Genomic DNA, 14163 nt, shown 5'->3' with positions numbered 1-14163 from the left:
TTATGAATTGTATGTTTTCTTAAGAATAGCCTTTGTTTTCTTGGAAAACATATTTGCAAGGGTGTATTTTCCAGATGGCTGACTTAAGCACCTTTTTTTAATTTCTTCAGGATTTGATTATCACACCCGTACGAGAGGCATTGGACTACTATCGCAGACTGAATGAGGCATCAAAGGAAGAGAGACATCGACGCAGCATGGATGCAGCCTCTGGAGGTGGAGGAAGTTCCAAAGGGGACATTGGGGCCAGCAGTGAGGAGGGCACAGGCCACACCCTCCTCGATCCCAACACCTGCCCCTCAGTGCCTCCTGGAGGCAGCCACGTCCTGACCAAGTCGGGCAGTGCACACAGCATGCGTTCCAAGAGGAGCCTCCAGTGGATGCGCTCCCACTCACACTCCCACTCAAGGTCATACGATGGGGGAGATTATGACCCAGTTCAGGTCATTGGTGAGAAGTCAAGGAGCTCTGATGGGACAGTGGAGGAGACACTCATAGAGGTGCTGGATGAGCAGAACAGGTCTATCAATGAGGAGAGGGATGAGGATGACTCCGAGGAGGACGACGAGGATGAGGAGGGCGAGGAAACTGTAACAGAGGTGGAAGTGAGCGAGAAAACCCTAAAGTTCAAGATATCTACTGAGGGTGCATCAACAGTGGTGGCTCCTCCTCCTGGGGCAAGGAAGAGGAGGGAGTCGCGAGTGGAATCAAGGCCCAAGGCAGAGTGGGAGGGAGACTCGGCACTGGGGGAAGATGGCATGGCAATGGTGAAGGCTGGGGGCACGCAGGACGTCCCCCAAGCAGACCCAAGTCCAGCAATGGCTCCTGAGGAGCAAGAGGCAACTGATGAAAACAGTGAGGTCAGGTCCCAGCAGGGACGACCCAAGAGGAATCACTCCATAATGTCACGACTTTGGCACTTTACGGAGAGACTGTCTCTTGGCAGTGGGGGTAGCGATGGGCATGGCAAAAGGATGCAGGGCATGCCATCCCCTCCTGGTACACCACCCAGGCCACACTCCGACTGCTCTGGCACAACGAGGGGCAGAGCATCACCCCTGGGCATGCAGAGGAAGTCTGCATCCCTCGGTCGGGAGGGCCATGGAGGAAGGGTGTGCCGTGGTTGGCGCTCCCTGCTTGTCAGTGGAAAGGGAGGCCGCTCATCTCCTGCCCCAGATGACCTTGATGGTGCTGACTCAAGCAAATCATTCCTCACCCCAGGGTCCCCAGAGGAATTAGGGAATGGCACAGCAGGTGCTTCACCCTCGGCTGTATCCTCTGCTTCGTCCTCCTCAGCACACTCCTCTCGCAAGAAGAAGGGGAAGGCCCATGAGTGCGAGGTGGAGGAGGAGGTCACAAGTGAAGGGTCACTGGCCAGGAGTCTTGACAGCATGCTACAGAGAGATCACTGCAAATGGTGGCAGCACCAGCGGGTTGGGAGGTCTGGGGGGCCCAGCCCATCCTCTAAGCAGCGAGGATTTTTCTTGTTTTCGTCAGCGCGTTCCCGTGGGGAGAAGGGGGTTGGGGGGAGGGGGATAGCGGGTGAACCAAAGGGGACAATGGCAGGAGGGAGCAACAAGGGTCCCCCATTGCTTGGTGGGAGCATCCGTCGTCGAAAGCACAGCACTGGAGGGCAGAAAGTCACAGGGCAGGGGAAAGTTACTGTGCCGCTCAGTGATGGAGTGGCATGTGAGAGTTCCAACTAAAAATGTTAGCCATGTGGCTTAAGTGTTTCGAGACACAATGAGTTGACAATCAACTGGTGAAATACCTGCTGGGACTAAACCAAGCCTTGGTTTCTAAGGAAGAGTCCAAAGTAAAATCTTCCACAATTTTCCTCTCTTTGTACATATCTTAACCTAATTGACGTTGTGCAATCTGCTTGGCACAGGAAAGCTGGTCAAAGAGGAAACTATGAGAGAATGCTTGTTGGCATGGTGAGTAATTTAAGTGACTGAAGCAGTCTGAGATTGACATTGGCCTTGAGGTGTGATTGAAGCATCACAGCCATGTGGAATTGCGCTTAATTTCAGTATTTTAATTGTTAAGATGAGGCTCATGGTTCAAAATGTTTTTAACAGTTTACATTAACAAGATGGTGAGAGAAAATGTTTCCAGAGCATTCAGGGTAAGTTGCTAAATAACCGGAGAAGAATGTAATATTTTATTTTCTAATCAGCTGTGCTGATAAAATAAAAGATGTCTTGATCCTGTTCCCTTGGCATTCCCATCTTTAAAATGGGTTTACATCTGTGTTGTTTCTGTGAAATTACATATATTAAGAAGATAGAATGTAAAAAAAAACATGAGTATTAGGAAAAATGTCAAATAGCTTACAAAGTCATTCCAGGACTACTTAGAAACAAAAGGGGAGCCAATTGATGTAAAAAAAAGCCATTTATGTGCACAATTAAGTATTATATTTGGTTTGAAGTTGTTGAATCTTTAATGCTAGTAACTCATATGAGATTCCAAAAAAATGAATGTGAACTACAAGTCACTTAAAACTGATGCTAGTCTGTCATTACCACCTTGTTTCATGCTGGTTAATGGATATTATAGAGATTTCTTGTCAATATAAGAGACATTAGAAAATATTTTTTATCTTAAGAACTGGAAACTATTAGATGATTCTTTTACCACAATGAATAATATATATTCATAAATCTGATGGAATGAAATGTTTCTTAAGAAAAGACAATTTCACAACTGAATAGATTGTATAGGTGTCATTTGATGAGATGTGGTGTTGCATTTAATCGTAATTTCTGATTTGGTGAGGGAAACATAATGTTTTCTTAAAATAAATCTCTCATCTTTCTCATGTGTTTCAGGACCCAAAGATTTATGTCAAAGAAATAGTATCTTTGCATTACCAGCCATTCATTTAATTATTTTTTATAGTGACCAGACTTATTTCAGTGAATGTGAGAACATAAATCAATATAGTGTTTATAAATTACTTTCTAAAATAACCATGTGCCTCATAAGGTTTGTGTGATGAAAATGCTTTGTTTGTTGCATTAACAATTGCACTGATATAAAATGTTTCATTAGTGTATTTTTAAACAGTAAATATTGTGATCATACTGACTCTCAGACAGTCACAGTGTAAAAACGTTGCAAATGTGTATGTTGAAATCAAAGAGTTTAATGAAAATAATACTTATAACCTGACTTAATACTTTTCACCAGAAAAATTCAAAACCCTAGCATTCTAACTGAATATACTTTAATGTTTAACTGTAATCTTCATTTCATGTGCATAGTATAATTGTACAACTATGAAAAATATTATGCCAATCAAATTCCCATTTCTCCTTTCAAATTTGCAATTGCAGGTTCATTTATATGCATCTCTCAAAGAGTTAATATAGTTAGTCCATTGCCGGTGAAGCTCCTTTTCTAAAATTTTCCCACCAATCTTGTAGTTCTCATTAATTTATATGTGGTTGGACTTCATACAGGAGACTGCCTATAATGGCATGTTTTTTTTAAGTTAGTTCACTCTTACAGTTCGCTACTTTAACAATGGTTTAATAATATGCCTAATCATTTATGAGTGCAATGCAGTATTCATTTTAGCCAACAGACAATGAGATTTGGTGTTTGTATCTGCCCTTTTTGTTTATTATTTATGAAGGAATCACCATAAAAGCCTGTTCAATAATTGTCCTGAGCTTAGTCATATATTAATGTTTAAATGGAGAGAATTTTTTTTCCTTCAGCATCTTCTCTACTCGATTTAAACTCATGTACCAGGATTACTCCACTTCAAAAACAAAGGAAATTAGCCAGAGCCAAGTATGCACTCCATGCATACAAGGTTAATATTAAAGGAACCAGGAATGTACTGAAGGAAAGAAATTTAAAAGCAATGCATGTTGAGGAGAAATTTGAGATGAAAGGTGAGATACTAAGAAGCAGTTAAAACATTCATTCCTGAGACTATATCCTGCCAGCTGTATTTCAAACAATTAACATGGGGGCAAAAAACCCATGTACATATGTATAAATTGGAAAGTTGGTTTGCCGAAGTATGCTAGAACCTTCAGTGAAATGAGTGAATGTGTGATAGAATTGTTTCAATCAATAATAAGGTATCAAGATACCTCCTCATGGTAAAAGAGATGTGCATGGTATCTCTGTTATGTTGAGGTCATAGTTCATCAAATAGAATTGGAGGAATTTAAGGAGCTACTCGTGGCCAGACAGAATCATTGGTCAAAGTTAACCTGCTATAATTTCACATCATCTGCTAACTAATTAGTTTCAACTTTTTCCCACCGTTGATAATTCCTTATTTTACCACTAAAATACTTTATACACTGGAAAAAATTAATACCAATCTAATTCATCTGATTCCACAGTTTACAGAAAAAACAGGTAAGTGTAAAAATTTGTGTGAATCGAGGTAGAGGGGGAAGTAGAGTGGAGCAAAAGACACAAATAGGATTAACCATTGTACCAAAAAATGAAACATGTTTGATGGATGCTCCTTGCTGTCTTTAAAAATACATGCATGACCTTTATTTTCACAAAAAGCATAATTATTCCTTATGTCAATGCATATTTGCTATACTGTTTTTCCAATTTCTGTTATAGTTGTGAGCAAGTAGGTGCCTACTAATTAGTGCAATGGTTGAAATTTTACAAATGGAAAGTGGTTGCCTTTCATGCATATATCTGATAAAACAATGGGCAGTATGTAATTATTTTTTCAATATTTTGAGTAGGTAATAAACATATATCTCCTGTCTTATTTTTCCCAAAAAACAATGGGCACATTCCTTACTCCATAATCATGCCAGAGGTTCAAAATTGTACCTTGTTTTAAATTGATCACTCTGAGTATTAACAGAACTTTATTCACATTTCAATGTATTTTGTTACATAGGATTGCATTCTCCATCAGGTCAGTTGGCCTATTTCCCTCATCCAAACAAATTCCAAAGCCACCAGGAACAGCAGACATTCAACATTCATATGGATGGGAGAAGCTTGAGCCTTGGTATATCAAGAGTAATGAGAATGCCTATAATGTCTTTCATGAAAGCCCATCACCATCCCCTAACACTCCAAAATGAATACCTGCTATTATATCATCTTGAGTAATGCAAACTCACAATTTAACTATCATGCCAAACTAGTATATTTGCTGCAGAGTTTGATGTTTTCCTGGCAAATTAACTACAAATGATGTTATCTAGAACTGAAAAAACTAATACAGCCTATACAATTCATAGAATGAAATTACCATAATCCAAAATGTAGAGTTATAAAACCATTGAAACAAATAGTGGTAGTGTCCAACATCATGACTTTCTAATGCATTCCAATAATTTTACATGTAACACAGTAGTTCCAACTGTATATTCTTAATTCAAATCAGCTCATAATTCAGAAAAACAAGCCATCTTTTTAATGCTATTCACTGCACATTTAGTCTTTTTTGTTAACTAAACGGGGTTATGCCAGCATAGTGATGTTAAATCAGATCCTTGGAAGTTTCTTGGGCTGCATCAGCTACACACAGTCAAGGAGGATGCAAGTATATTTCTCAAATGTAAGGTGTACACTAACATAAATAGCTCTTAATACAGATAATAAGTGCTCTTTAAATGCTGGACACAGCCTTTATCCAATCAGGCTCCTTTGAGAACAAGCCTATCTTACTAGCAGGTTGATGAGAAAACATTTTTGGAAATCATCCCACAAATGTTTTAGTGTTTTTTAAGCATTTTATTGTACAAGAGTGTTCAAAGAAATATTGCCATTCAGTGTTGATGAAAAGGCATCTATCTAATTCATTGAGTATTTATTATCAGTATTTTTTATTGTTGCAACTGATATTTATGTGCCTGTTTGCCATTTTAAGAAATTTATAGCAAAAGAGAGTTTAGATTCAATTAATGTATAGAAAAAAGAGACGAACAACAAGAGTGCAACTAGTGTACGACAATTGTTTTCGAAAAACACAAATTACATCGTCTTTTGAAAAATCTCAAACGTCTTGTGTTGAGGATAAATTTTACCCTTTAAACCAATTATAGCTGAAAGAATTTTTCACAATCCTAAATAACGGCTACATGCCAATAGGCTTGTCTTGTTACAATAGTGTTATAGCACCCTGTGGTTTATCTATCTTATGCATTGTTTTCAATTTGATGAATTTGGAGATTCAAGTGCACACTCAAAATAAGTTAGCTTCAACAGGCAAATCCCCAAATTATGAGACCTTCTGTCTCATCATTAGGTGCATGCTTTGCATTTGAAGATTTTTGATCTTAGAAATCGAGGTAGGGAATAGAGGCATGGAGTAGTAGCATTAAGTTCCATCAATGGCTGAGGTCCGGTTGAACTTCATATTAGTGAAATAAAATATATTGCAATAACTCATATTATAAAAAAATGTTTGAGATCTGCTGGTCATAACCAGTTTATCATTTAATGAATAACTGAAGACAGGATGCATTTTTGAATAATGTTTATAGGAGATTTGCTTAATGGAGGAATTTTAGAACACCAGCAAAACAAGATACTTTTCAACTAAGTCCTGGCATATAAATACTTAGATATTTTGCAGTGGTCCTGTCCTGCTACCTACACCCTGTCATAAAGGAACTAATGGTTACTCAGGATTGGCAGGATAGGCTGAAAATGATGGATACGCAAGGATATGTCAGAATGAGTAGATGCCTACTGTGACCTGTCCATAGTAGGTTGGCTGTAACCTCCTCCAACAGATTAGAGGTAAAAATTTTTTCCAAAAATCTCCATTTTATTGGAGTTCAAAATTCCATCACCAATCACAATTCAAATACATTTTTCTAGTCTTTCCTCTTCCAGCAAATATTGAAGCTTGGAACGGTGACACAAAATAATTTCCTTGTAAACGATGTTTATTTTATTTTACATGGCCTTTATAATTTGGCAACCTACCTATAATTAATGTCATAATTTTTACAGTATGAATTCAGTCAATGTCAATCTTTCTATTTTACATTCTGGTAAAAATACTCATTTCTGTGGTTTCTTTTGTGGTTTCCTACATAAAAATAACTTCATTTAGTTCCATGCTCACCCCACTCATTTCAACGTTAGTGATTATGTCTAGCATTTTGATCGTAGATGTGTCCAGTGCTGAAGTTCCTCGCTTGATTAGGAGAATGTAACCCATTGTTCTAAAAAGTACTCAGTGAGAAATCAAGCCACCATGATTCTACCTACTAAGGACAGTGCCATGAAAACCACCATTTTTTGGGTGTCATCAGGAGTAAGTGTCCTGTGTAATTGATGAAAATGAATGCCTATTACATGGGAGCTTAATTGGGCTGTTATCATGTGTTCTCATGTATTTTATGCTCTTACTTCCATCTGATAATTATGATATGTGCTTTGGACTAAAGAGCTATTTGAGGACAGCAGACAAAAGTATAAAACCTCCCTTGGGTCCACCTGGAGTTAATCCAAATAATTAAATTGAAATGAAATTCATGATAACTAAATTCCATAAAAATGACAAAAAGTGAAGGATGTATATTCCAAATGCATGGAGTTCAATTTAAAACAATACTGTTTGACACAGAAAGGAGCTACAAACAACTTCTAAGGATGTATTAGAGAAGGTAAGTGCCTAACTGTTCTAGTTTGTTTGCTATCAGTATACAATGATGGCTTCAATATTATTACCACAGGACTGAGTGCTTCAAAAGAAGGTAAGACGATTGACTTATCAATTTTGATCTTCTATGTTCTTGAGGTATCCCAGGCATATTCTGATATGTTTGTATTCATATTACTTATTAGCTACTTTTATTCTCTTAAAATTTGATTTTTTATGTTGTACATTTATCGTGACATAACAGTCATTTAATAAAAGAAAGAAGGCATATTCCCTTTTCTGATTTTCCTTTGGTTTATAATGCCACATGATCAATATAAAATTCAATTGAAGTGAAAGTGATGGCTTAAGGCTTAATTTTGTGAACATTAATTAACCCCGAATGAATGAAACTTAGTATTTTTCTAACCAAAAACTTTATAATACTTCCAGTTTTGATGCATATTCAACGAATCATGAGGTATTTGAGATACCTGGTGATGTTGCCTATGCATCGAAACCAGTTGTACTATAAAGTTTATTGGGCAAAAAAATACTAAGTTTTATTTATTCAGTGTTCAATTGAAGTAACCACACCATAAAACACTAAAATATTTTACAGTCATGAAGCAAATCATATTATTGACAATGAGTGAATCAGATTGTTTACAGCAGGCATGTTATTTTGACAAAAATAAAACCATAATAATATAAAGTCGGGGAGAAAATTTCAATTATTTTAAAGCGTCAAGTCCTCACAACGTTTCTTTTGTTATATAATCAGCAAACCTGAGTTCTGTACTTTACATGTTTTACCTTTCTAAATCTTTCCATATTCTCACACTATCTTCCACCACTCTTCCTTTTCCCTACAGTTTCATGCCTAAGTTTATTATTATATCTTTGTACTTCCTCCTTTCTGATTATGAGTTTACTTTCTTTCATTTCCTTCTCTCACTTATCTTCAATATCATCTCATTGGTAATCCATGGTTTCATTGTTATTTTCCTATTGTTTTGATTGAGGGTTTTAATATCCATTTTCTGTAATTTTCCTATCTTTCTTCTACTTTACCATCATCCCACTTTTCATTCATTAATTTTTGCAATGCCTCCTGGCACACCCTCTTTTTCATGCCAGTTAAGGCTCCTATATTTCATTACCTCAATAGACTTCGATGTTTTATCTCTTTGAAACTGACATTTCTTTTCATTTGTACTAAATTATGATCTGAATTTGCATGCTCTCCTTGAAAACTGCAAATTAATCACGCTTCCCCTAATATGCACGTAAGCATAATATGGTCCATATGACATCTCCAAGAATTTCCTGGACTTTTCCACATAAACCTTCATCTATGGTGGCTTTTAAACCAAATGCTTTTTATGATTAACCCTTGTCTCCTGCAGAATTCTGTTGCTCCCTCCCCATGGCCTATAGCATATACCTATAGACAATTATCTATAGCCCGAGAATAGCAGAAGTAAATGGGATAGGAGAGGCAAGAAATGTATCATTGTATTGTATATGTCCATGCTATACCTACCTTATACACATATTAGTCAATATACCGGTATATTTTAATTATGCTGATTTTTTGGATTCTGAAAAATCAATACAATTAAAATATATTGGTTTCCAATAGAATGTTACTTTTTTATGTACATACATTCCTCAAATCCCCTAACTTTATCCAGAATGTGCATTTTTTCCCTCCCTCTACGACATTTTCCCAATATTTTAACCTATATTACTATCATCAGCACCCAATCGCCCTGCCTTTTGCAAATGTCTTCCAACAACCTTTTCTTTTCCCTTACCATGACATAAATTTGTTTGCTTTCTTCTATGCCCATTATATTTTTTCCATTCTTCTCCAAACCCACATTCCATTAACCCCCAAACTAAACTAATCTTTTAGCTGTAATTACTAAGTTTTTTAGCCTTGAAAATGAATTTGAAATTTTACCCAAAAAATCACACATTAAAAGGCAAAAATTTCAGGTTATGCCCATGGAGGGTTACAAAAGCTCTTCTAATAAAAGCAATAGCCTATTCAAAACTATAAATGTTTCTGATTAATGACTTGAACACTCACACACATATAATAGGCAAGTTTATGGTGTTAAAATCACTATACTTACCAAATTCAAAGCTTATAGGCTTAAAAGACATCCCAGAGAGAACAGAATGTACTACAGTTTCTGCTTAACATTACAAATATTTTTATCAAACACCTTGCAGCCTTCCTCCCAGCATAACTCCTTTATTTACTTTCTCATAACATCTAATATAAAAAATTTCAAGGGAAATAATGCAGGTTCAGTGTTTATGTAATCTATGGATAAAGATGGCCAGCAGGAATATGGATCATTTCCACGGGAAGATGGATGCAGGATTTGGCAAGAGGAGGCAAGGGAAGCATGTTTTCAGGGGAGACGTGTTATAACTAGGGAAAGTAAGCTGAATCCACAAGACATGAGACAGAGTACTTAAAAGGGTCATTGGAATATCAGTTGGAATAATTAAGATTATAGAACACAGAATCATGTATGATTGGCATAGCACTTTCCACATTCCTGTCTCAACATATATGAGGATTTTGTAGGGAATTTAAACCAGACTAAGTTAAATTTTCTCCAAAAAATTGCATGAAAGGAACATACAGTAAGGTCATGACTACAGACATGCATGCATTGTATGCTATCTTATGTACAGACATGTATACCATACTATATTACTAAATTTAAATAAAGCTAGTAAATAACAAAGATTTTTCAACTGCTTGATTTAAACATGTCCAGGGTTATATAATGAGATATGTGAAAATTGACGAAGGTATATTTGATTCATTGTGTACTAAGGAAATTTTGGAAAATCATTGAAGTGAAATTGAAAATGTTCAGTTTTATTCAGTCCATTAAATCATACAAGTGCTATGGCAACCTCAACTCCATGATGTACAATTATTATTTACAAACAGAGTTAAGGTTGAAAGTCTGTTGGTATACATTAACATCTATGAAATAAAATGACTGCCTTTTTCAGTCTCCACTGAGCTGCGATTTTGATCTAAATGTGTGTTGGTATGGAGATATGATTTTATTCTTACTTCATAAAACAAAAGCTGAATGTTCATGAGCTATATAATAATAATGCATAAGTCAAACATGCGTATATTCACTACCTAAAAAACCTTTAAATTTTGGAGAGAGAAGAGTAACTCATTAAAATTTCTTTTTTATTCATATTTTTAGCAGATATATTTATTACATACATGCCAATTACAACATTGTATAATGTATAAAATATTAGGATATTAGCACCTGTGAATTAAGCATATAAGTCAGAGTGCAAATTCATTATTTAAAAAAGTATGGAAGCTTATTTTAAAACATTTTAAGACATTTTAAATGTGAAAATTTTTCAAATCGACTAGAATCATATTTCACATTAATAGTAGGATGTTTCTGTTACAAAGGATGCCAGTACATAATGAGACAGTATTGCAGCTTACTGAATTACCATTGTCAATAATGAAATAACTTGTTTCTATAACATTAAATAAACACACCGATGAAAATCAGGATGAAATTAATCTATTTATGATCTTTATTAAATACAAGGAATTTTATTTACAAAATTTGTTATAGGTGACCGATTTAATTATGACTGAATTGGAATTACGATAATCCAAAATGTAACTAGCTTGCGTAGAGTTACATAAACATCATAATTGACAGAGATAGTAACCAACATCATGACTTGATTATGCATTGAAATGTGTCAAATGTAACACTGGTAGCTCCCCCTGATTATTCTCCCTTCAAAGCAGCTCATTATTCAGCAAAAGAAACCATATTTTCAAATGCTACTCATTGTACATCTAGCCTTTTCATAGACTTAATGGGACTTTGTTAGAATTGTGAAGTTAAAGCAGACCCTTAAAGTTTCTGGGGTAACATCAGCAACACACTTTTGAACAGGATGAAAGTATTATTCTCAAATATAAGGTGTGCCCTAACATAAAAAGCTCTTAATAGGGATAACTTACCACAAATCCTAGGTATTCCACATACCAATGATTTTAAATGCCCAGCACACACTATGTTCTTTGAGAAAAATTATTTTACAAGCAAGCTGAAATGAAAATACTTTTGCGATTCATCCCATAAGTGTCAAAGAGCTTTCTGAATTTTAAGTAGCACAAAAGTACTTAAAATAAATCCTGCTATTCAATGTAGATGAAATTTAGTGTAACTGAATCCCAACTTCTAATTAATTAAGATTTTGCATGGGTAATTTTTATAGCTGCAGCTCTACTTTGGCCCTCATGTATTTAATTGATAATTGACATTAAATAAATATAGGACCAACAAAGTCTAGCCTCAATGAAAGTCCACACAAGAGTGCAACAACTTTTCAACTGAAATCTTATCCTGCTTTTGTTTTAAATCTCAAACTTTCTGTTTTGAGGATGAATTTCAACTGCTGGACCAATTAAAGCTGTTCTCTCCGACTCATGACTGAGATACTTGATAAACAAATCACTGAATTAAGTCAAATTGGTACAACCACATTCCCTGCGTATCAATTGTCAAACATTGCTTCAATAGGAAGTATTATTTATCTCATGATATAAACATTACATCCTTTAGTGAAAAGTGAAATATTAAATTTAGTTAATAGCAAACATGAAGATAAAAAAACTTAGGGAACATTTTGGTTAGAAAGAAAAGCACATTGTTCATAATAATACCAACCAAAAACTTTCCTAATGATGTCTTCATGTAAGATCCGATTTATGTTGATCTAGCATGTGTAGTAGTTAGTTCTAAGACATGTGCTATATGTTTTTGCTGAGTGCTAGTGCACTAATAAACAATTATCATTAGACCAACATGATTAGCATTGAGTCTGTACAGACTAGGCATTTCCATTATCTTCTCATAGGTAACAATATAGTGACACCTATTTTAACAGCAAAATATGGTCATAACATCGTTTAGATAAGATTTACAGAGGCGAACATGCTCAAATTACATGACATATGGAAATAAATACCTAATCATGCAATAGCATATTGCAATGATCACAGTTAGTGAAAATAATTCTTACCATTAAATCGTTTTCCAGCTGTTCCATTTTGTAGGTATCCAGATACTATGCAAAAATTACAAATATATTTTTAATTTCTGCATAGAATCAGGATACCTATCTATATGAACCCAAATATTGCAATTCTTTATCAAAATAGGCAATGCAACCAATTAAGTTTTTTTTGCAGAATTACTGATTTGTAATCACGTCCATTACCAAGGCAAAACCAAAGGTTGTCTAGAATTATTGCTTCACTAATTTTCATCCAACCAAACTTTTTCTGATATTGGTCCACACAAATTCAGAAGAATAAGTATGTAGAGGGTAAGACAAAACAAATTACTCTCGATTCTGACTCAACAATAACCTATTGTAACAACGTGAAATTGTCATTCATGCCGTCCATCGCAAAAAAGAATCCCCTCAGTTATAATTACCGGCCATATAATTTAATATACTCCAACATAAACATTACATTTTTCTTTACACCAGGTAACACGATCACCGACAACGAACATAAATAAATGATCTTGAAGTCATTAATCTGTTATCAAGTCACGAACATACCGTCATATACATGTTTTTCTGCCATAATAGCTGGCTGGTATCCCTTAGCTACCTTGAGGTTTCTGCACACAGAAATAAAGGCGAATGCCCTCGTACGGAGGGCGTCAGGAAACTCTTCTGCGTCTTCGAATAAAGTCATATCTTTATCTTCTTATTAAAATGTGAAGTAAAACTTTGGTTCATTGAATTAGTCGTCAGTTGTAGCAATTCGAGGCGAGCCCTCAACACTAAGTCTTTTCGCTGTGGCACCAGCTCGCTATTACTTCTACAAAGCTGCTCCCAACATTTACAAATCTGGATTATAAATCAATGGCAATGAAAATGTCACCTCTAATTAATTGTCAAGAAGTATGCCATCTATGAAATATTCTTTTAGATAAGGGAACTCTTCAGTCGGAGTGAAAACTTTCACAATTCACTACACTTTTGTTTATGAGTTGATTGAATGTCTTAATTGGCTGCCCGCTATTTAGTCAGGCACAAAGACCCGACTGAATAACAGTAGATTAAAGTAAAACAACACTATTGAAAAATCTTAGAATTCAATTGAAATAATTAATATCACTTTTATATATACTGAATGTCAGTCTTAATAATTTAAATAATCGTTTCGAAGCAACTAAAGCGGAAGTCACAAACTGTTTAAGGAAGATACTAGGCGGTCGACTTCAAAAAGCACAGGGCAACGATTCGGAGATTAAATTTAGCAGTTTGCGAACGGCACTGGAGTTGCACATGAAGATGTTCATAACATAACACCTGACCACATTTATCCATGGTGTGAAATGGAGGAGGAAGGGAGAGAATATTCCCCAATACTACAAGCCGGCTCCGTCACGATGGGGTCGTCTTGCTACCACGTTGTTGCTGCTCCTAGTGGTCCTTCATCTACC

General features: G+C 35.8%; 1 protein-coding gene across 1 annotated transcript in view; it reads left to right on the top strand.

The window, feature by feature from the left end:
• Nucleotides 1-1706, top strand: part of Pde9 (phosphodiesterase 9) — a 247324-nt gene extending 245618 nt beyond the window's left edge. Inside the window, exon 10 of the mRNA XM_071595715.1 lies at nt 111-1706. Within this exon, the coding sequence (XP_071451816.1) occupies nt 111-1706 (1596 nt within the window). The remainder of the gene's footprint in view (nt 1-110) is intronic.
• The last annotated feature ends 12457 nt before the right edge of the window (nt 1707-14163 follow it).

This window comes from Hetaerina americana, unplaced genomic scaffold (assembly GCF_022747635.1).
Source record: "Hetaerina americana unplaced genomic scaffold, ioHetAmer1.1.p SCAF_7, whole genome shotgun sequence".
In the NCBI taxonomy this organism is placed as follows: Eukaryota; Metazoa; Arthropoda; class Insecta; order Odonata; family Calopterygidae; genus Hetaerina; species Hetaerina americana.
The sequence above is the reverse complement of the archived record's forward strand: the minus strand, read 5'-3'. Positions and strand labels throughout refer to the sequence as shown.